Here is a 22,399-nt window from a genome sequence, read left to right as displayed (position 1 = left end):
TCTTGGATCCTAGCCTGATTTGGGACTTCTACAGGCGGCATCCTGAAGAGCCTGGGCCGTCCGGTGTTCGGCCTTAGAGGGAGGGGTACTGTCACATCCAGCTCCCGCTCTTATTTAGTTTTCTGTTTGTTTTCATGGACTTCCTGTTTTATTTTGATATTCACCGTTTGTCTACATTCCTGGTCACTTGTCTTCCTGTCTTTGTTTGTTTCCCGCCTTTTATGATTACCTGTCCCCGCCATAATGTGATTCACCTGTGTGTAGTTGTCTTCCCATCCTCCGTGTATATATTCCCCTCTTGTTTCACTTGTTCCCTGCCAGATTGTTGTACATTACATTACATTATTACATTACATGTCATTTAGCTGACGTTTTTATCCAAAGCGACTTACAATTAGGGCTTTCAACTGTGAAGGTTCAAACTCCAGAGTACATTAGCTTTAAATAAGCAAAGCTACAAAGAGACATATGAAAGTGCAGGTTCAAGAATGTTTTTTTTTCATTTTTATTTTTTATCCGAGGTGTAGTCGGAAGAGATGTGTTTTTAGCCTTCGGCGGAAGACGTGTAGGCTTTCGGCCATCCTGATGTCGATGGGGAGCTCGTTCCACCATTTGGGAGCCAGGACAGTGAACAGTCGGGATTTTGTTGAGGCAGCAAGCAGTTTGGCTGATGCAGAGCGAAGTGGGCGGGTTGGGGTGTATGGTTTAAAGGTCCCATGACATGGTGCTCTTTGGATGCTTTTATATAGACCTTAGTGGTCCCCTAATACTGTATCTGAAGTCTCTTTCCTGAAATTCAGCCTTGGTGCAGAATTACAGCCACTAGAGCCAGTCCTACAATGAGCTTTCCTTAGGATGTGCCATTTTTGTGTCTCTAGCTATTGAGGAGGAGAGAGGGCGGTGCAAGGTGGAGGGTGGGGGTTCAAGCCAATTGGGGACCATAGGCAGGCTGGGGGAACGCATATTAATGTTAAAAAACCTCAAAGTGAAATTTTCATGCCATGGGACCTTTAACCATGTCCCGGATGTAAGCTGGGGCTGATCCATTCGTGGCCCTGTATGTAGCTGCTCATGTGTCTCTTTCCAGCATTTTCCTAGTGTGTGTTTCCAGTGTAACCAGACCAACTGCTTGTATTCTGACCACGTCTTCTGCCTGTCGATTCTGTACCTTTGCCTGCATTGTTCGTTGAACAATAAATCCACTTAGCTTTTACCTCTGCATCCTAAATTGTGCATTTGAGTCCGCCGTTGTACCCTGACAGGGGTGAACCTTTTTGCAGTTGGTTATGGATTGTGCCTTTAAATAGTTGACTCAGTTGTCCTATGCTTGTGCTCTGAAAGGTTTAATGGGCCCACTAATTAATTATTAATATTATATTCAGATCCAGCTTTACAATTACATTAGAGCCAAATATTTAAGCATTTGAGCAAACAAAAATGCTACAACAGACAAAGAGACAATGTCATACACAACTCAAAACCATATTAATATATTTTATTCCCATACAAGTATACACTTCAGTAATTAATCCAAATTAAAAAAAAAGAAAAACAGGAAATAATTTGTAGCCTCTAGTTTATGTCTTTTGTTTCTTTGTATTTCAAGTATGTTGAAAATTCAAGTCTGGTTTCTAATCCAGTTGTCACAGTAAGTGTTAAATATGCGCTCAAGACACTTCTACAGTAGACTGAGAGCTTGTAACAGTAAGTTAGCAAGTTATCAATGGGTGAGGTTACATATTTTTAAAGTCAGTATAAATAAATTAGACAGTAAAGGCGTGAAAATGTGTTGTGAAGAAAAGCAAACAGTACAGATGTGGGTCTCAGACACATAAGGCAGAACGGGATCATCATCGCCATCCAAGCTGTGTGACAGTATGTAAGATTGTGTACTGGTACTACATGGTCCCTTTGATCGATTGATCAAATGTCTGTGTAACAAGTGTCTTGGTTGCTACTTGGGTAAAAAAAAAAAGAAGAAAAAAAAGGAGGGGGAATGAGGAGGAGTGTTATGGTTTTTATCGCAACCATTCAGAATGTAAATTAAACGCGCTCAGACTCTATTTGTCACATAACACTGAAGAGAGGGGGAGGGGGAGTGTTAGCTGACAGTGTCAGTGGATGGAGCCTGAGTCATTGTGTGCTACTTCTAGTTTTATTTGGTTGATGCCACTTCCTCATACATTCCCCCTGTATGAACACTATTCTTTACTGGTTTATGTACAAATAGTAAACTAAACCAACCATAATTGTGATAAGGTCAGTGATAAGGTTGCATGATACCACATAACTTGCCTTTCAGTCGGCTACGTTTAGTCAGTTGTTTTTCTGTTAGTTTTCATTGTCTGCCTTGATTCACACATTTGCTACTGTGAACTTTTTGACATTTCAGCGTGAATATGAGAATCGCTGTGGTCACGTCGTCTCAAGGAGTTTGAAAGAAAGAGCACACCAACACGGACGTTACAATCTCGAATCAGACACACGTCTCACTAATCTTTGTGCCTCGTCCAATCACTCTTGGCTTTGACTCCACTCACGGGACGCTCATTTGCTCTCATACTCTCCGTCTCTTCAGCTCTCGTGGTCCCATCTTGGCAGCCTCTCCTTGTGATTTTCTCGTGCTTTCATTTGTCCAGCAGTGCCTTTGCCAGGTATTGAAGGGTTTCCCTCTCCTCATACAGGTACATTTGGGTATCCCACAGCATGTCCACCAGGATCGCGTCGCTCACCTCATCAAGCATCACCTCTTGAGACAACTGGGGACTCAATCTACACATAAGACAATGAACACAGTGTGTTGTAAAGAGTTTCAAAGTACTTTGGAAATAAAAACCTGGGTGTTATTCTTGACTCTGAGCTCTGTCCCCCACTTTTGGGAAACATCCCAAGAGTTAGACCCTAAATTCTTTTTTGGAAGATGCCAAAAAGTTGACCCATGCCTTTTGTATTTTCTCACATAGATGACTGTAATGCATTCTGTACTGAATTACCTAAAAAAAAAAAAACATTGTTTAGGGCTGGGTATCGTTCAAAATCTTTCGATCCGGTGCCACTGGTCAGTCAGTCAGTCATCAGGGCAGAGAAACCACAGTTGTGCCTGCTTGTCTAAGAGGAAGTGTAATGTCAACAGCACCGCGACCGCCTTCGGCTCGCCATTAAGATCATATCGCAGCAAACGCTGTCTGTGTGAACAGACAGAACTGTAACCAAACTTGAAACCAACCGTGACTCTCTGTTATCTTCAACAAAACTGCAGACAGTTTACTCTGTCCGCACCTCCGCTCCGCTCTGTGTCAATATGCAGAGAGGACAGATAAGCTTGCGCTTACGCGCTCAGATGCTTTTGGAACCGAAATTTGGCACCAAAAGATAAATAATTTTTCGATACTCATTAGGATTGGATTATTTTTTTCAGTGCCATAAAAGTATCGACGTTCGGTACCCAGCCCTAACATTGTTAGGCTAAAACTTGTTCTAAATGTAGTAGCAATAAAAAACCAGCACAAGAGAACATATCATACCAGTACAAGCATCATTATCTGTGACATTGAGGATTGATTTTAAAATTGTTTCACTTGTTTTTAAGGCCCTAAATGGTTTAGCACCTTCATACCTCTCCCATTTTTATCTGTGTATATTCATATCTCCATAACTAACCCTGATAGTAAATTATTATCAGAAATACTGGCTAAAAATATTAAAACCCAGGGTCTGAATAGCTAACTTTGATCTTCATATGCACGTTAGGGTAGTGTAATGTGAGTGACAGGTGCCTCAGGCTGTGACAATAACATTCCTATAGATGTTGTTCATAAGTTGTTAATAATGAGGTTTTGATGGAAAAACAGAAGAAGGCAGCTTGAATCAGAGTTACGATAGAGAGCAGAGGTACTGTAGCAGTAAATGAGAACCAAACTGTAGCAGGGTCAAAGTCAACTGACCTGCGGTAGATGGTGTCGATCATTTCACACCAGGCTGCAGCTCTGTCCACTGCACAGCCATCAGAGTCGGTACACTGTCCAGTCAGAGAGAGAGAGACAGAGAGAGAGAGAGAGAGAGAAAGACATTTTAGAATCAGAAACAAAAAGCCTGAAAGGCTATCGTTATTGGTTATTATGTGCAAAATATCAGGAATATTAAAAGGCTTCACAAAACGTAGAAAAGACAACTCTGAGTAGATGAATTAATATGAAAAAAAATGTACAGTTTGTAGTATTGGATGATGAGCATCTGGCGGTCATTGATTTATCCGAGGAACAACGTGCTGTGTCACGAACAGATTGAAGCAGGTGCTGGAGCTGTACTCACACAGTCCACCAGCATCTTGCCCAGCTCCTTGGCTCCAAAGATGCTCTTGGCCAGCTCCAGAGGGTTGGAGGGTCGGAAAACATCCACAGAGTTCACCACCACCTGAGGAGGTTTACCTGGAGACACACAGCAGCACAGCTAGGATACAAGTCTACAAACAGGGAGGCAGTTAGTTCTTCACAATGTCCTGTGTAACTTGTCCTGCGTTTCCAACTAGAGTCCGGATCGGGCCGAATTTTTCTGTCCGAGCCGATTCCGGCCCGCGTCTGACGGAGCCGTGACCGAACCCGGCCCAAGCCTGACAGGCATTAAGAAATTTGTCTCCGAGCCCGACCCAAGCCAGACACAGTTAAATTCTAATTTGTTTCCTCATACTAATGACACATGTAGGCTAAGTTTTTGTGTGGAAAGCCCGCTTTTATTAAAGGGGTGATAGAATGATTATATAGGGTATTTCACACTGTTCCTTAAGGTCTCCTAATGGGGTATGTAACATAGGTTGGGCTGAAAATGGCCCAAGTGATTTTCTGTGGGCCATTAACTACCCTGTGAATATGGCCCTATTTTGAACAAGAGCTTTTCTTCCAAATATGGTATGCTCATGAATATTTAGATGAGCTGCGCGCTGATTGGTTCACACACACACACACACACACACACACACACACACACACACACACACACACACACACACACACACACACACACACACACACACACACACACACACACCTTAAAAACAACTGTGAAATACAATGTATAGGGCACCTTGGTTAAGAAGCATTCATCACATGGCTTATGATAGCTTATGGATATTTCTAGCGCACGTAATAGGGCATAAAATACATGGCCAAAGTCTCAGCCTTTGCCAGGACATTTATTCCACCAACAAAAATGGCTATATGCTTTTCATAAAAAATACAAAGTTTATTATTGAATACAAATTTAGTTAAAAACACAGGTTTATTTGGTCATTGAGGGTTGAAGCAAAAGTTCAAGCCAACTGTTGCTCGGACCAGTAACATGACTAAACTGAGGCCCAGCTGAGTATAACTTCTCAAAGTGCAGGGTTTCCTTTAGGATTTTTTTTTAGCAGTGGGGGCAGGTCTGTCCGAACAACAACCCCCCACGCGCACCCAGCCGCCAAATGTTTTAAGTATGAAATGAAACTCACACTTCGCTGCAACACAAACTAATATATTTATTCACCTGTATTCACACACAATGAGGCATATTTTCAGTTGTGATTGAACTGTATTTTTTGAGGAACTATAGGGCACTTTACATCTACAACAGGTCTACACTTAGAACAGACCCACCGCGCTGAGGTTTTTAGTGGAGCTGTTTAATAGTTGACTCGGAAGAAAGCGTACGTTTTGACAATAAGCTACATCAGCACAACAGTATGTGGAGTTAAACTGGACGGGCCAATAACCTCTGAAGAGCTCTACTTGTTAAATTGCAATGCAGCCATTATGTCGGCAGGATAATTTAAAAGGCAACTCCTCTTCTTCTTATTCTGACGTCTTAGCAATGGCTTTCTTGCTGCAACTCGACCTATCAAACCTGTAGCTCGAAGTCTTCTCTTTACAGTTGAAACTGAGACTTGCTTATTACGACTACTATTAAGCTGTGCTTGAAGCTGTTGTCCTGTGAGAGCCGCCTATCACGCAAGCTGTTGACTCTCAGAAACTTGTCTTCTGATTCTGTTGTGGCTTTGGGTCTGCCAGACCTCTTCCTGTCAGAGTTTCACCCAGTTTCTAAGTGCCTTTTGATGGTGAAGAATACTGTACTCACTGACACCTTGACTTTCTTCGCAATTTCTCTGTAGGAAAGACCAACATTCTTAAGTGTTATGATGGTCTGTCTCTCTTCCATTGTTAATTGCCTTTTTCCTGCCATTTTTCTAGCAACACACTACTTTCTGCAGTACAATACTGTTCAAATAATGCTCACGAGGGTATGGTACCACAGTGCGTTCCAACGATACTTTTATACAAACAGAGGGGGTTGTAAGTAATCCAGACAAGTTGGAACACCTTTGGGAATTGGTAGCACCAACTTTCAAAGCTTGATCAACCTCCATTGCTGCAGAACAGCTTTACGTTGTTAACCCATTTCTTGTTCCCTTTTTGTAAAATACTGAAATGTACATTATTTTTCAGTTTGGGTAACCTTACTTTATTTTTTAACCTCAGGCAGTTCACCACTTACCTTTGTACCATTTCAAGCTATTCATTGGACTTGAACTGCTAAAATTTCAATAAAAACAAAAACAATTGGGGTGTTCTAAAACATTTGACCAGTAGTGAGTGAATTTATTTATATATATATATACACACACACACATTATCAAATTCCATATTAATACTAATATACCACCAGAAAACAAACAAGTTTTGAATTTATTTAAGTTCACAAGAAGCATAAAATGCATGTTTTACCATGTTCAGACACAATGAAGTGGCTTACCTGTACCAAGGGAGACCACTATACCCAACTTCTTGATTTCATTTCCATGGCCCTGAGAGGGAGGAGAAGGATAATTAAAATGATCTAATAAAAAACTATTGTTTTAATCATCCATACAGGTTGGAGACGGTATGTGAACTTAATGGAAGACCAAGAAAGAAGTAAAGATAGAATGCAGCTGTCAGGTTGCCTACCTCTGCTTTTAAAGCTTTATTGTACTGATGGACTTCTGACATGGCATCTAGCGTCGGGTTATTGGCCAGTAGCCCTCCATCCAAAAAGCGGCCCATTGGTCGGAAGTAAGTGGGGGCGGCGCCGCTGGAGCGGGCAGCTCGCCATACAAGTTGTTCTGGTGTACAGACAGGGATATAAAGGTTTAAAAAAAAGGCATGAAACTATACTCAGGGACTTTGATTCTGGGTGCAAGCTTTAAGACTCCAATTTGTGAAGAAAATTGTTAACACTCGCAAAAGATCCACATTCATCCATGTGAATAAGCTAACAGCTGAAACATGTTATTTGCTGCGGTGCTATGAACAGTAAAGCATGCGTTTAGTGTGGAATCACATTCACAGGAAAAGTTTGACATTTTATGACTATTCGCTCTCTTGCTGAGCGTAAGATGAGAACATTGACACCACTTTCTTGTCCGTAAGGGAAGTGGGAAGCTACCAGCAGCAGTCAGCAGTTGGCAGCAGGCTAACTTAGCTTAGCATAAAGACTGGAAACGGGGGAAACAGCAAGCCTGGATCGGTCCGAAGGTAACTAAATCCACCTACCAACACTAAAGCGGATTAATGAACACAGTATATGAAAGTGGCATCAATCTTCTCATCAAACTCCTGGCAAAGAAAGTGAATAAGCGCATTTAACAAAATGTCAAACTATTCCTTTAAATATGGAAAAAATGGAAATATGCAGGGTGCTGCCCAAAAACTGTGACTGACCAAATTTAAATGGTTGTGAACTTTTTCCCTGTCAAATGCTCGTAGTCTCTCACTCACACAGACACACACCTTCATCTGTCACCTTCCTACGCTTTTTGGTCGGCTCCTCTGTGTATCCTACTATCAACACATCCTCATCCTCCCATCCTGCAACAACAACATGGCTGGCACTCAAACAACACAGCAGAACTGTCACTTGTTCAGGAATATGATGACAATGCAAAGTCAAAAGTAGGTTTTTGCATTCACCCAGTGCCTCGCTGTTCAGGTTTCATTTCCTGAGTGAACTGAGAATGTATTAACTGTTGAGATTACCCAATGCCAGAATGTAAAGCCTCCAAGTTTAGGCTTTGCTTACGTTGACTCCATCCAGTGGTAGTATGAATGCACTGCACTACCCCTCCAATACAACACTAGTGAGCACCTGTGCAGTAGGCCAACAAAAATAACTGGTGCCATTTGTTGAAGTACCTTGTGGAGTGATAAGGGGCTTGAAGGTGGCAGTGGTAGCATATGGGGGCACTCTTTGGACGGAGGGAGGGTCATAGTTTCTGAAGATGTGCAGCTCGCCTGGATGCCTGTCTGCTAGAACACTGGTCACCATCACCCTGTACAGAACCAAATAAATGAGTCGACAATGTAATTTTTCTCAAAGTGACCAATCACAGCAAAGGAGTAGGGTATTTAAAGCTGGGGGATTTCATTTTTACCAACAGTAGAAACACAGGAAAAACAAAATGAGTACGAAATAAAAGACTTCTTTCTGGGAACTCATTGGCTGAATTTTCCGGGAAAGCTTTAATGTATGTATGAATATGGGTTTTATATTTGCATATTTGTTTGCGGTACCCTAGTGCTGGCTTATACTATCAGCTAACATTAGAGCATTTTACCATTTGCCAGTGAGTATGTATGAGGAGATTTTCTTTCCTAGAGCCTCTGTATGTATTTCTGCATATTGCATTGTAGACACATTTTACGTCAACAGTTACCTGGGGTATTTAACATCTGTCATCTTGGTGTTCTCTCCAAACTCTTTCTTTAGGAAGTCCTCCAGTGGTGCTGATTCATAAGGTCGGGACCCCTTGAACACCTGCTCCTTCATCCTAAAGTACAGACAGCGCAGGTATTCCATGGACTTACCTACAAATAGAAGAAAAGTCATTGCTGTTTTAATGCTACATACATAAAAAAAAATTTAAAAAAATCAAATATGTGAAAATAAAAAAGAGAAACAAACACACCATGGATTATAGCGAGGGCCAGGATGCCTCCAGTGCTGGTGCCAGCCACCCAGTCAAAGAGCTCTCTGGTTGGCTGACCGGCCTCTCTCTCCAGAGCGATCAACATCTGGATCAACACCAGGCCTTTAATACCTCCACCATCCAGACATAGCAGTCTGTCCATCCTACAGAGGACAGGAAACAGTGTTTTGTTGTCTTCAGAGCTGCAATATTCCTAATAAAAAATATTCAAATATACATAAATAACATAACATCAACAAATAACATCATTGAAGTTTCTCACTCACTTTCTTTTCTCCATTTTGGGGCCATCCACTTCAGATTTGCTTCTGCTTATTGCACCGAACGCAGCCCCCATATACATGATGTCCTCGAACCCTGTCAGCCAATTACAACAGCTATTGATATGGGGCCAACACATGGCATCAAATGTATGCATAAAGGATGGAAATGGAAACTGTCTGTGTGTGGTTTCACTGGGACAAAACATCTTTTGTTTGGTCTTTGGTATTTTGAGAAAATACAAATTGCATTGGATGAGACCATCAGTTGACCAAACAATAAAATGTTCGGTAAATGTAATAAAAAATAAATTAAAGAAAAGTGAAAAATGAGAAAATAAAAAAACCAATACACATGAAATCTTGATGAATCAATGTAAGCAATTTAAATGGAAGAACGGCTGAGACGGAGCACAATGGAGGGAGGCCAGAAGGAGGGATGGCGGTGTTACCTATGCCTGGAGGCTTGGCCTTGTCGGAGAAGGGGGGAGGACTGCCGGGGGAGGGTGGGAGGCACCGCTGGACCCCTACACTACACAGCATGTCCAGCAGTATCTTTCTATTAGGACCTTTCATGTTAACACAAGCACACACACACACACACACACAAGCAAGCCGACATGTTAGACATGCACACACACACACACACCACAAAAAGCAGGAAGAGAGATAATGGTAGAGAGATAGATGGGAGACGCAGATAGGAAGAGAGAGAAAGAAATCAAGAACATAAGCCAGCTGTTAGCAATTACCATGCATTTTATAAATCAATAAACGACAGGAAACTCCATTTACCATTATTTTTCATTTAAAGCATTAAGTGGGTGGTTTCATACACAATCATCTCTATGTGCACACAACATGCAATTATTTCATTTTTTAGTAGAAACACAAATTCATGAGTAACAATGTGCTGATCTTCTATTTAAAAAATCTAAGTGAAATTTCAAAATATTTTTTCAGCTGCCAGGAACTACAGAAATATCAGTTATCTCTGGCACAGTCACGGCCAAAAGGCATTGCAATACAGACCGGAGAGCTAATGTGTCAAAGAAGCAACTCAACTAGGCCTCTATTGTAGATTTATTTATGCAGAATGCACTGAGTGGCCAGAAAAATAAAAAACTGCATTAATGCTATCTTATATGACACAATTAAAAGTAATAAGTTCTACATTTGTGATTGTGAAATTAATCAACCGGTAATTTCTGAAATAAACATTTTTTAGCTTTGGTAACTGAAATATGTTTACATGCCACTCAATTGCAGCACTGCCCTCTACTGTTGAGAAGGTGAAAATGGGAATAGTGGGTGAAATATTGGAATTACAACAATTCACAGACCAGATCGTGAGTTTTAGTTTATCTTGAATAACTCTTTATCTGCTTTCTTCCTCTTTGGACTCTTTCCTCTTCTTATGTAATCGTACACTATACGGCAGTAAACTTGCTAATTGCACCTTTAAAAAAAGACAATGTGAATGTGTTCTAACAGATGCCACGTCAGTCATAAAACAATGTATTAGTTGCAGGAGCTGTAAATCAGGATTTAATCAATTGAAACAAGATGCTAAGGATTGCTTGACATTTGTGATTTTGGAAATCACTCATTACATACCCGACCATTGTCGTGCAGTAGCTTTACTGTAGAACACATGCATTTAAATGAGGCTACATGTTAACATGTTATAATAAAGTTCAAACTGGCCTGTTAGGTCAAGCATATTAAGTTCCATAAACTCATTACTAGTCTTATTTGCCTCCTCTGTCTCTTCCCTTAATTCATCCTCCATATACTGAACCTCCTTGCCTCCTTACCTCTCATCTCATCTCCTCAGGGTTTAAACCTCTCGCTCCCTTCTCTCTCTCTCTTACCTTTGCTGGTGCGAGCAGCGATGAGTCCAGGTGTTTCTCCCAGGTCGTTGTGGATCTCCACATCAGCCCCGAACACAATCAGAGCTTTGATCAACTCCATGTGGTCCATCTAATCAACAGAGAGTCACGCAAATGGGGATTTTCTTTTCACAGCAAAGTAACAATAAAAGGGAAAAATACAACTTTAAAAATACTCTTTAGAATGTCCTCAATATACAGGTGGGTTCAAAAGTTTTTATGGGAATCCACTTTCATTTTTAAGTAGTTACATAAATAGCACCGCTGCAACAGGAGAACATTGTTTTCCAGTTTTTCCTGTTGAGATGAACAGATGAACAGCTGACTTCTGACTCACAGTGTCAGGTTCAATTCCTGTCCAATAACCCAGCAACACGGTCTCTAATCAGCACCTGTTTACTGGTTCCACTTATTATTTATTCATCATTCTCTATTTCAGAGCTGTTCATACTGTTCATATTGTAATAGAATACTTATATCATAACATAATACTTATTTATTCCAGCATCCTTTGCACTATGCTCCATAATTAAAATACTAATAATTTATCATAAAAATAATTTACTCCTGCACACTTTGCACTCTTCATTGCACTACTGCATCAACCTGTCTATATTGTTTCTGTTTATAGTGTGTATATATTGTTTGTTTTTGTTGTTTGTTTTGTAGGAGTAAGCATATTGTGAGCAATGTATAATCCAAAGCAAAATCCCTCGTATGTGTCCTCATACCTGGCAAATAAAGCAGATTCTGATTCAAATCTGAGTTGTGCACCTTTGATTAAACACCAAACAAACAAGAACATTTGCTATTCAAGAAATGTCAGCAAGAAATCATTGAGAGAGAGAGAGAGAGAGAGAGAGAGAGAGAGAGAGAAAGAGAGAGAGAGAGAATCTTGTAGTGTAAGCATGCTAGCCATTCCAGAGAAGCAGATCTGTGAAGTTTGTTCTTATACTGTAGGTGTGATGCAACCGGATATTCTTATTAGCCAGAACTTTAAAACTTCTATAATCTTTTAGTGGTTTTCCCCTCTTCCAAATACTATGTTGCAACCACTTTTTCCATGACATTTTTCTTTGCTTGAGTGAACATTCCGATTATTAGTAAGTGATTACTGCTTTTATCTGGAAAATAAGAACCACACACACACACACACACACACACACACACACACACACACACACACACACACACACACACACACACACACACACACACACACACACACACACACACACACACACACACACACACACACACACACACACACACACACACACACACACCTTCATAGCGAGGTGCAGGGCTGTGTTCCCATCCTGACCCTTCAGGTTGGCGTTCGCTCCGTGGGTGAGCAGCACCATGGCCGCCTCAAAGCGGCCCTTCTTGGTCAGAATATGGAGGGCGCTCTCTCCGGTCTTACTGAGGTAGTTCACTGCACAGCCGTGTTCCAGCAGCAGACGACACATCTGGCAAAGAGAGAGCAAGATTTATTTAAATATCTGCTGGATATTTCCCCTCAAACGTTAAGTTAGTCTTTATAAAATTACTGTTGACATGAATGTCTTGGTTTGGTAGCCCAGAGCAAACCAGAGCAACATAATTACAGGCCACTATCACTGGCTGGGAGCGGGGCCATCAGTTTAAGCTGAATTGAAGTTTTGTAATAGTGGCTTGAACTACATTAGGTTGCTAACAGAAGTTAACAAACAGGTCATAAATCTATCATTGTAAAATCAAAGCATTAACACATACATTTCTCTGGATGTATACTACTAGGATGCAAACATGTACTGTACTAATTCAAATAGCTTATTATGTAATAATTCTAACCACTAAACACATGATAACGATAAGGTTTTTCACCTCAGCAGTTTTGGACCAGTGGAGAGGCGTCCCTCCATACAAAGAGTCCTCAGCCTGGAGCTGGCCTGGGTCCGCTTTGAGGATCTCCTCCACACAGCTGACAGTCAAACACAGAAGAAAAGAGGAATATTTACAATACATTAACTTTAGTACATTATTTAACATCTCTTATATCAAACAGCCTAGAACCCAAGAGGTTTTATTATTTTGTAATTTTAGTAACAATTTGTCTCTGCCTTTAGCACAAAGAATCTCATTTCTTTCACCTTACTCTGTGGAAAATATATTCTTACAACGTCAGCAGTTCTCTATCCAACACAGATATTCAATTCAGAGGGCCAATATTATTATTAATGCAAAAACTTGTTATAGAACAAGAATATTTCTACAGCTAAAAGGTCTATTTATGATGAAGGCAGGGCAGCAGTGTAACCTGGTTTACCGTTAATTCAAAACCATATGCTCTGTAGTGTTATTTCAGTGCGGGACAGTAACTTTGGAAACTACAGAAGGGCAAAAACACATTCATCTGAACACCTACACTAAAGCTTGATTTATACGTCTGCGTAAAACCTACGCCGATGCTACGTACGTAGGGACGTGGAGACACCAACCTACGCCAGACCCTACGCCGTAGCCTGACGTGCACCACTCTCGAAAAAAGTAACTACACGTGGCCGTGGCTTGGTAGCGTTGCATTCCCCCCCCCCCACCCCCCGACTCATTTCCTGGTTCACCTTCTCCATAAACAACGTGAAATCAAGGAGAGAGTTAACTTTTCCTGCTACAGATTTCCCACCGTGGTCAGAAAGAACAGGGGAGACACTTTGTTTCTCTCACTATGACTCTAGGGTCGCTACTCACTCTATAGCTAATCGCCAAAACTCTCTCTTTCTCCCTCGCTCTACCACACACATGCCGGCTCGAGGCACACACCAACAAGTATAAGCATCAGGCCACTTAACGTAGGCTACGGGGGAAAGCTCTGCGTGGAGCCTCCGCAGAACCATAAATCATGCTTAAGACTGTTCACTGGACTGATTGCAAGCTACAGAAATAATACCTCATCATGCAAGTCATCATCCGAACAGTAAAGGTACTTTATTGTCACATACACATACATGTAGCGAAATTCATTCTCTGCATTTAACCCATCCCTCAAGGGAGCAGTGGGCAGCCATTTACAGCGCCCGGGGACCAACTCCAGATCTGAGCCAGTGCCTTGATCAAGGCCACTGACTGGAGAACCTAGTACATGTGTTTTTGATGGTGGGGGAAACCGGAGCACCCGGAGGAAACCCACGCAAACATGGGGAGAACATACAAACTCCACACAGAAAAGGCCCCGGAACGACCTGGATTCGAACCCAGAACCTTCTTGCTGTGAGGCCACCGTGCACTCACCCCTTCTCACTGTACTTCATGGCACTGTGGATGGGGTAGCCAGCGCCACCGACCACGCCACACTTGGCCCCGCCGCCCAACAGAGCTTTGACGGACTCCACGCGTCCCAGACGGCAGGCCACGTGGAGCGGCGTCTCCCCGTTGTGGTTCAGCTCATTCACCCCCGAGCACATCCGCGAGCACATGACCTGAATGAGGAGAGGATGGAGTGATGGATGACAGCATGGTGGGGGAGGTGAAAGGAGGGGAAATTGTGTTACAATCCCATTTAAAAAGGGGGGGGCTGCTTAATCACTTTCTGAATTGTGACCTGAAACAGTAGCGCCCTACTTGGGTCATTCAGTTGAATTTTAAGAACACTGAAACGCGGTGGTAAGACACATTCGACAAAGCGTTGTTCAAAATGGAAACAAATACTTTGATTTCCGTCCTGCCGAGTCTCACCTGGATGATGGCAGGAGTATCCTGCTTGGCGGCACAGTGCATGGGCGTCTCTCCGTTGCGGTCTCTGATGTCGGTGCGAGCCTGGCTTTCCTCCAACAGCTCCTTCACACACGCCGCGTCGCCGCGCTCACATGCCAGGTGCAGCGGCGTCTGACCTGATGCATCCCGGGCATTGATCTGACTGGAGACAGAGAGATGACGTAACCACACAGGTCGTTTTTGCACAGTTTAGCCACTAGATTAATATTATGCTTTATCATTTTTGGCTTCCAGGAAAGCCATTGTTTTCCCAATCATATCACAACTGTTTGAGAGTGAGCTTACAGAGACTTTAAGGTTGTTTGTGATACATAAGAAAACCACTACAATGAACATTTAGCCCACTTTTTGGGGAAAAAGTTACAGTATGTGATCATTGTGTGGTAATGCAATTACTTAATTAATCAAGTAGGGACAGTTGGGAGCGTTTTTTTCTCCTTGTCAGTGCATTGAAGTAACTCCATCGTTTCCTCATTGTGTCTTTGAGATTACATTTTCCAACAACAATGTTTGTAAATGCTTTTTGAAACATTCCCACATATTGGATGCCTTGTCCTTTAGAGACTGTTAGTAAAACTATAGCAACTCAATATTTCCATTGTGAAAAATTTCCATTGACTATCTTGAGTAGCTTTCAAGTAAATGCAAGTTGATTATCATTAGGGTTGGGTAATGCTTTTTTTTTTTTGATACCGGTGCTAAAGCGATACTTTTAAAAACGGTGCCGGTGCCTAAACCAGTACTTTTTAATAAAGTAAAAAAAAAAAAAAAGAAGAAGGGTACTAAACAACAGTCGGCAACATTAAATAACGGCTTGTTTATTGCTAAGGCCATATGATCAAAATTAAAGATTTAATAATAATGTAATAATATAACTTATAACAGTAAATTGCTGTTGAATGACAAAAACAATTACCAGATGGGAAAAGGGTATTTTACAATAACTTTGAATGCACCACGAGGCTACCTGTTTTAAGTCTGTGTTGTTTAATTCTGACAACGTCAGCGGCTGCGCTGCAGAGCAGACTGTTAGGTCCCGCTGTTGGAATCCTCTCCAGTGAAATACAGTCACACTTTACACCGTTTAACAATAGCTGTCAGCATTTTAACCGTGTTTAATCCAGCTGCTAACTAAAGGTAGGCTAACGTTACCTGCTGTCAAGTGTAGTGTAAAGTCAGGCACCAACATTTTCGTTCTTATTCGGTCTCGTTACTACAGTTTACGTCGGCATCGGTGCCCTATTGGCACCGCGTTTCAGTACCCAATAAGGCTGCCACGTCTTAGTCGATTAGTCAACTAATCGGTAGTTTTGGTCTTAGTCGACTAAGATTTCTTTAGTTGACAAGTCATTTTTTATGCTTATTCATGCTTAATTACTCATTTCCAAGAAACTTATGAGCACATTTCTGGTAAACACAAGATTTATAGTGGGGCTTTTGCAGGATTACTTGTGGAGAAACTCAGTTTTACAGATGGTTAATTAACTACATTTATATTGTGCTTTTCTAGTCTTAAACACCTCTCAAGGCGCACAGCTCTGTCGATTACATCAACTAATCGATTAGTCAACAAAATCATATAATTGTTAGTCGACTAAGAATTTAAGCCCTAGTACTAGTGGGTACAGCCCTAGTACCCAACCCTAATTATCATACAGTACTGAAATGAACCAAAATCAATTGCTGCATGGCAAATGAGTAGAGTAATGTCAAGTATTTTGGAGTTATACTTAGTGAGTGAAAATCTGCAAAACCACCAGTGTTGTGAACTAATAACAAATACCAGCAGTTAATAGTACTTGTCACATTTAACTGAGAGTTTCATACTGACTGCGTCACAATAAATGCCTCTGTAGAACACGCTTCCACTTATAATCCTCTCTTCGTTCAGCTTCATCCTAAAGCACTGATCTCTGGACAAACTGCCCAGAGCCAGAACTAGTGCTGAAATTATTAGCCGATTCATCCTTTAGTGGACTGTCAGAAAACTAATCAATGGCAATTTTGATAATCATTTAACAATACAACAATTTAAGTGATTTATCAAGCAAAAAGTTTTTTGCTGTTTGCAGTTTTTTTTTAAATGACATGACTCGACGCTTTTCTCTATTTTACATCCACCTTCTTGGACTGTTGGCACAGAAATGTTAAAACATAATTTTGGACTCTATATAAGCATCAGCGTTTTCATCAAGCACTTCCAATCTTACCTCTGGACATAGTTATGTTTGAGACACTCTCTCAGGCCTGTCTCCACGGCGATGTGGGCAGAACTCCAGTCTGGGTGGTTGCGGATGCAGTCCACGATTGGCTGGGTGGTCTCAGCCTTCAGAGGCAGTGTCTCATAGAAGGGGCGGAGCTTGAGGGCATATTGGGGGAACCAGTTCATGGCGTCCGCCTCTGACGCCACCTGAAACAGCCTGGATCACATCAGCGCAATGATAACACAGTCACATTCTGCCATGAGTGTGGTTATACTGGTACAAATTACAGAAACATATTTTTCTCTACTATGAAATATGATTTCCTGAGTGCCTTTAAATTTAATTTCCTGTTTGCATTTGCTATAGCCCTTGACTTCAAATGGCATGTTATTTTCATTGAATGTGACTTTTCAAATTACTTTTTTATTTATTGTATATTAAGCAAAGACACACTCCAGTTTTCTCCTTTGTTTCTCACTACTAATTATTTTTTTTGTAACCCATACATCCACAATACAAATGTTCAAAGATTTAGACAATTCTCTGCCGACTTAACACAACGGTGGTCAATGTATTTTTAGAATGCTGTTCAGTTCTTAAAACCCTTTTGCTTTTGGTTTCAGTTCTGGCAAACCGTACTGTACCTTCATTGCTTGAACATTGCTTTTCATACTGTATTTATGGCTGAATGACTTGACACTGACTAAGTCAAGATAAAGGGCTTTGATCTGGAGAAGCTGACTTGTTGGGTAATGGTGCAGGTCAATAGTGATCTTAGGCAAATCAATAAGATTGTATGTACGCTGAAAATAGTAACCAAATATGCAGGGGCTTAAACATCTTATAATCATACTTGTGTTCATTCCAGCTGATATTTGCACACTTAGCCCCAGTTCAGTGGCTGTATAAGGCCATGTGTGGCCCATATCACACCACTCACCCTGTCCGTTATGAGATCAATACTGACCTTAGAGTCATATTAGGCGTCTCAGGGCACATAAGCAGACAGTCCAATGACTGGCACTGGGTGTTTTTGTACAGGATTATACGTCCCTCCTCTTTCAGCAGGACTTTGCCTCCTCCACTGTAGTCGGACAACGGGACATCCCTTACCCGGTAGGGGTTGGTGAAGAGGGTTGACACAGAGGACACTGTGTCCAACAGCCGGCCAAGGAACTGCATTGTCATCTGAGAACAAAGAACAGAGGGCTTATGGAGAACTCAGACAATTTGCATGTCGCTGACTTTGTACTTGTACTCTGCACAATGACAATAAAGTAGAATCTAATCTAATATAATCTGCAGCACAGTCTCAATGATCTCTAACTAACAAAGCAGGTTTGGCAGCAGTTGCAGACATGTTTAGCTCAGCCCTCCTTGGCAGCTCGGCTTGCTCCACCACAGCCTGTAGGATTGTTGGCAACAAATTAATGATGTTTTCTATCCCCAAGACAGGAATTTACCTCTCAGCAACAGGTGTAATATCCCAGGTATTACATATGATATGGCTGCTGGCAGTCCTCTAATTTGTGGTTAGTAATAAACTGCACTATAAAAAACAATGTCCTGTAAGGTGACGTTATAGCTAATTAGGCCTAACGTTGTTACCAGCTGGGTTACCACATTAGTTAACGACTCGAACGGGTTAGCAGTCAACTCTCCACTTCCTATCAGCTACACTCCGAGACCTTCTAGTGACGATGCAAACTGAGGCTGGTCCTCATTTAAATAATGAAGAAGGGGCTCCATTCATGCTGCTCACGAGTTCTAGTCATTTAGAATCAATTGGACATGATAACGTTAGGCGCTAAACAACGAACACTGTCAACGAAGACCCATTTAGTTCATGTTTTTAACATAAATATCCCACATATTTTGAGCATGTAGTTATTCTGTTAAGTGTAGCTAATGGCATTAACTCGTATACGCGCAGTTTAGCTTAGCCGCTATCTGCCCATTCTAATCGTACCTGCTTGCTGTCTTCTGTCTGCGTGGTTGACTTCTGACAGCGACATCAACAACCGTGACGTGCAACCAAACTTGCTATAAATCATGATTGACGGGAGCTGCTCCAATCAGAGCTCAAGGAACTGACAGTTGCTATGTAAAAGAGGTGGGGCGTAATACATAGAAGATGCTCTAGTTTTCTTCACAAAAGTCCCAGAGAAGGTCCCAGAGAAAGTCCCAGAGAGGACATTTAGAGTGATAGAAGTAGATTATATTAAAGTAAAGGTAGAAATACCACAGTTTACATAATATAGAGTTATTCACAAATGTAAAAGTACTCCTAATGCAGAGTGGCTACTGTCAGTGTTATTCTATTTACATTATTGGATCAATGTTATTGATAATATGTAAGCTGGAGGCTACTTTGTTGTTGGTCATTGACACTAACTACTTCATAGACTTTTGGTAGTTTAAAACAATGGATCATATTTTATAAACTATAGGTTTTGAATGTAAAATCGGAGTTTGAGAAGTAGGGTAACTCTATATAGGCCTACCTTCAGATAAATAAAGTGGAAAGCACAATATCTTTACGTAAGTAGTGAAGTATAAGTATAAAGTAGCATAAAATGTAGGCTACCTCAAAAAGTACAGTCCTTGAGTAAATGTACTAGTAGTAACCTTCCACCACTGCAGTACCATGCATTTTATAATCGTGTCTAAACATCTAAATGTTGTTTACAGTTGAAACCAGATATTTACATACACTTCAGAAAAAAAACACACAAAAACTTTTATTTCATTACGGTCATACATTAAATCAGAGTAAACTTTTTCTGTTTTAGATAAATACATATTAACATATTTTTTGCATTTGTTATAAATGTCAGAATCGAGCGAGGGAGAATTTTTATGTATTTTTTTTAATCACTTTCATCAAAGTCAGAAGTATACATACACTTCCTTAGTATTTGGTAGAATTACCCCGAAACTGTTTCACTTGGGCCAAACGTTTTGGGTATCCTTCCACAAGCTTTCTACAATAGTTTGCTGGAATTTTGGCCTACTCCTCTTGACAGAACTGGTGTAACTGGGTCAGGTTTGTAGGCCTTCTTGCTCGCACTCGCCTTTTCAGTGCCGCCCACAAATCATGGGATTGATATCAGGGCTTTGTGATGGCCACTCCAATACCTTGACTTTGTTGTCCTTAAGCCACTGTGTAACTAATTTGGAGGTATGCTTGGGGTCATTGTCCATTTGGAAGACCCATTTGCACCATTGACATATATATTAAGATTTGCACCCAAGCTTTAACTTCCTGGCTGATGTCTTCAGAGGTTGCTTCAATATATCCACAAAATTTTCTTTTCTCATGATGCCATCTATTTTGTGAAGTGCACCAGTCCCTTCTGCAGCAAAGCAGCCCCACAACATTATACTACCACCCCCATACTTCACAGTTGGGATGGTGTTCTGAGGCTTCAAAGCTTCACCCTTTTTCCTCCAAATATACCGTTTTTCATTATGGCTGAACAGTTCAATTTTTGTTTCGTCAGACCACAGGACATGTCTCCAGAAATTAAGATTTTTGTCCCCATGTGCAGTTGCAAACTGTAGTCTGGCTTTTTTATGGTGGTTTTGAAGTAATGGCTTTCTTCTCCCAGAGTAACCTTATAGCTCATGGTGGTACAGGACTCGTTTACTGTGGATAATGACACTGTCTTACCAGTTTCAGCATCTTCAAAAGGTCTTTTGCTGTTGTCCTGGGATTGATTCGCACATTTCGCACCAAAAAACGTTCCTCTCTGGGACTCAGAATCCGTCTCCTTCCTGAGCGGTATGATGGTTGTACATTCCCATGTTTTTTATACTTGCGTATATTATTGTCTGAACAGATGAACGTGGGACCTTCAGGCATCTGGAAATTGCACCTAAGGATGAGCCACACTTGTGGAGGTCCACAATTCTTTTCCTGATGTCTTGGTTGATTCCTCTTGATTTTCCCATGATGTCAAAGAAAAAGGCTCTGTGTTTATTTATATGCATCCACAGGTGTGCCACCAATTAACTCAAATGCAATCAATTAACCTATCAGAAGCTTCTTAAGCTCAGAATGGAATCATCTGGAGTTTTCCTTTTGTTTAAAGACACAATAAACTTAGTGTATGTATACTTCTGACTTTGATGAAAGTGATAAAAAAAATTAAAATTCTCCCTCGCTCGATTCTGACATTTAACAAATGCAAAAATTATGTTAATATTTATTGATCTAAAACAGAAAAAGTTTACTCTGATTTAATGTATGACCGTAAAGAAATAAAAGTTTTTGTGTTTTTTTCTGAAGTGTATGTAAATATCTGGTTTCAACTGTAACAGTATATAAACCTTCAAAATCAGTCAATGGAGCTACTTGAGATCCCTGATAGTCGATTGTTTGAAATGAATAAATATAAATAATAATAATAAAAGTATGGTAGGGTATATGTTTTATACACATGTTCCATTCAATATATTATCAATATCACTATATTTAAATAATACAAATAAGAAAAATATAAACTAAAATAAATATCTATCCATTATCTAAAGCCAATCCTTTGCAGGGTTACAGGGGACTGAAACAGCTGTAGGCCTTTTTCACAGAAGACCTTTTGACACGTCACGAAGCGCAGGCATCCTGAATAATAGAAATAATGATGGTTGAATTTAATTTAGCCACTTCGGTTTCAGGGTATAGGCCTACTAGTATTGTGCATGACTACTGTCATGGCTTACTGGAACAAATTTAATAGTGCTTGTGGTGTTTGAACCTTAGCGCTAGGTGGCGCTGTGTGCAATGAATCCAGTTTAGAGTATAAGAAGTGAATGTAGTAGAATCATAGACAGTAAAAAGAAATGGACACAGCGACGCCATAAACTTCGACGGAGACCAGTGAAGTCAATTAGAAGCATTTTTCCGGTGATGGCTGAGCGTACTTCTCAGCCTCAAACTGAGCTTGACGACGTAGATGTGACGTGAGCAACCTGTCTGAAATTTGTAGTCTTCTGGTAGCTGTGCCAAGAGAAATCTCAATCATTCCGAATCCTGCAGAGACGGAGAGCGTGAGTAGGAGCTGTCCATGAGCGTAGGAGCAGGAGCAAAACGTTGCTGAAATGTGCTTTCATGGACTCTCTGGCTTCTCCCTTGACTGTATGCCTCCACGTCCCCCCCAACTGCCTGCGAGCTTCTCCTGTACTATACAGTAATTTCTCTACTGTGCGACAGAAAATTGCGTGGTTATGACACAATCGTTAGCCTATTTTTACAAAAGTATGCGCTGCGAAACCATAAGGAATAGCCTACAAGGT

The 22,399-nt window shown here is 41.0% G+C and overlaps 1 protein-coding gene across 5 annotated transcripts; it reads right to left on the bottom strand.

Annotated features, from left to right (window-relative positions):
• Nucleotides 1-1,478: 1,478 nt before the first annotated feature.
• On the bottom strand, nucleotides 1,479-19,136 carry pla2g6 (phospholipase A2, group VI (cytosolic, calcium-independent)). Of its 5 annotated transcripts, none has more exons than XM_039790181.1 (19): nucleotides 19,074-19,136; nucleotides 18,072-18,292; nucleotides 17,111-17,320; nucleotides 14,862-15,042; nucleotides 14,418-14,605; nucleotides 13,014-13,110; nucleotides 12,434-12,616; nucleotides 11,130-11,238; nucleotides 9,708-9,824; nucleotides 9,262-9,352; nucleotides 8,975-9,138; nucleotides 8,723-8,873; nucleotides 8,202-8,338; nucleotides 7,800-7,877; nucleotides 6,978-7,132; nucleotides 6,784-6,835; nucleotides 4,312-4,427; nucleotides 3,945-4,018; nucleotides 1,481-2,772 (listed from the first exon to the last, which is right to left on the bottom strand). In XM_039790181.1, the coding sequence occupies exons 2-19, from the start codon at nucleotides 18,290-18,292 to the stop codon at nucleotides 2,628-2,630; spliced, it is 2,469 nt and encodes an 822-aa protein (XP_039646115.1). In that variant the 5' UTR covers nucleotides 19,074-19,136; the 3' UTR covers nucleotides 1,481-2,627. The 5 variants fall into 5 exon arrangements, with proteins under 5 accessions (XP_039646454.1, XP_039646115.1, XP_039646201.1 ...); XM_039790267.1 differs by lacking the exon at nucleotides 19,074-19,136 and adding an exon at nucleotides 18,568-19,045; XM_039790520.1 differs by lacking the exon at nucleotides 19,074-19,136 and having other exon boundaries at nucleotides 1,479-2,772; nucleotides 17,111-17,310; nucleotides 18,072-18,144.
• Nucleotides 19,137-22,399: the final 3,263 nt, after the last annotated feature.

This window comes from Perca fluviatilis, chromosome 1, assembly GCF_010015445.1.
Source record: "Perca fluviatilis chromosome 1, GENO_Pfluv_1.0, whole genome shotgun sequence".
Lineage (NCBI taxonomy): Eukaryota > Metazoa > Chordata > Actinopteri > Perciformes > Percidae > Perca > Perca fluviatilis.
The sequence above is the reverse complement of the archived record's forward strand: the minus strand, read 5'-3'. Positions and strand labels throughout refer to the sequence as shown.

What these genes read in the sequence shown, in the direction of transcription:
- pla2g6 (XM_039790181.1), bottom strand. Translation starts at nt 18,292, where the DNA reads ATGACAATGCAGTTCCTTGGCCGGCTGTTGGACACAGTGTCCTCTGTG. An exon ending in ACGCCTAATATGACTCTAAG is followed by an intron (nt 17,321 to 18,071) that starts GTCAGTATTGAT and finishes GATGTGATCCAG; the next exon opens with GCTGTTTCAGGTGGCGTCAG. An exon ending in ATGAAGTACAGTGAGAAGGG is followed by an intron (nt 13,111 to 14,417) that starts GTGAGTGCACGG and finishes TTTGACTGTCAG; the next exon opens with CTGTGTGGAGGAGATCCTCA.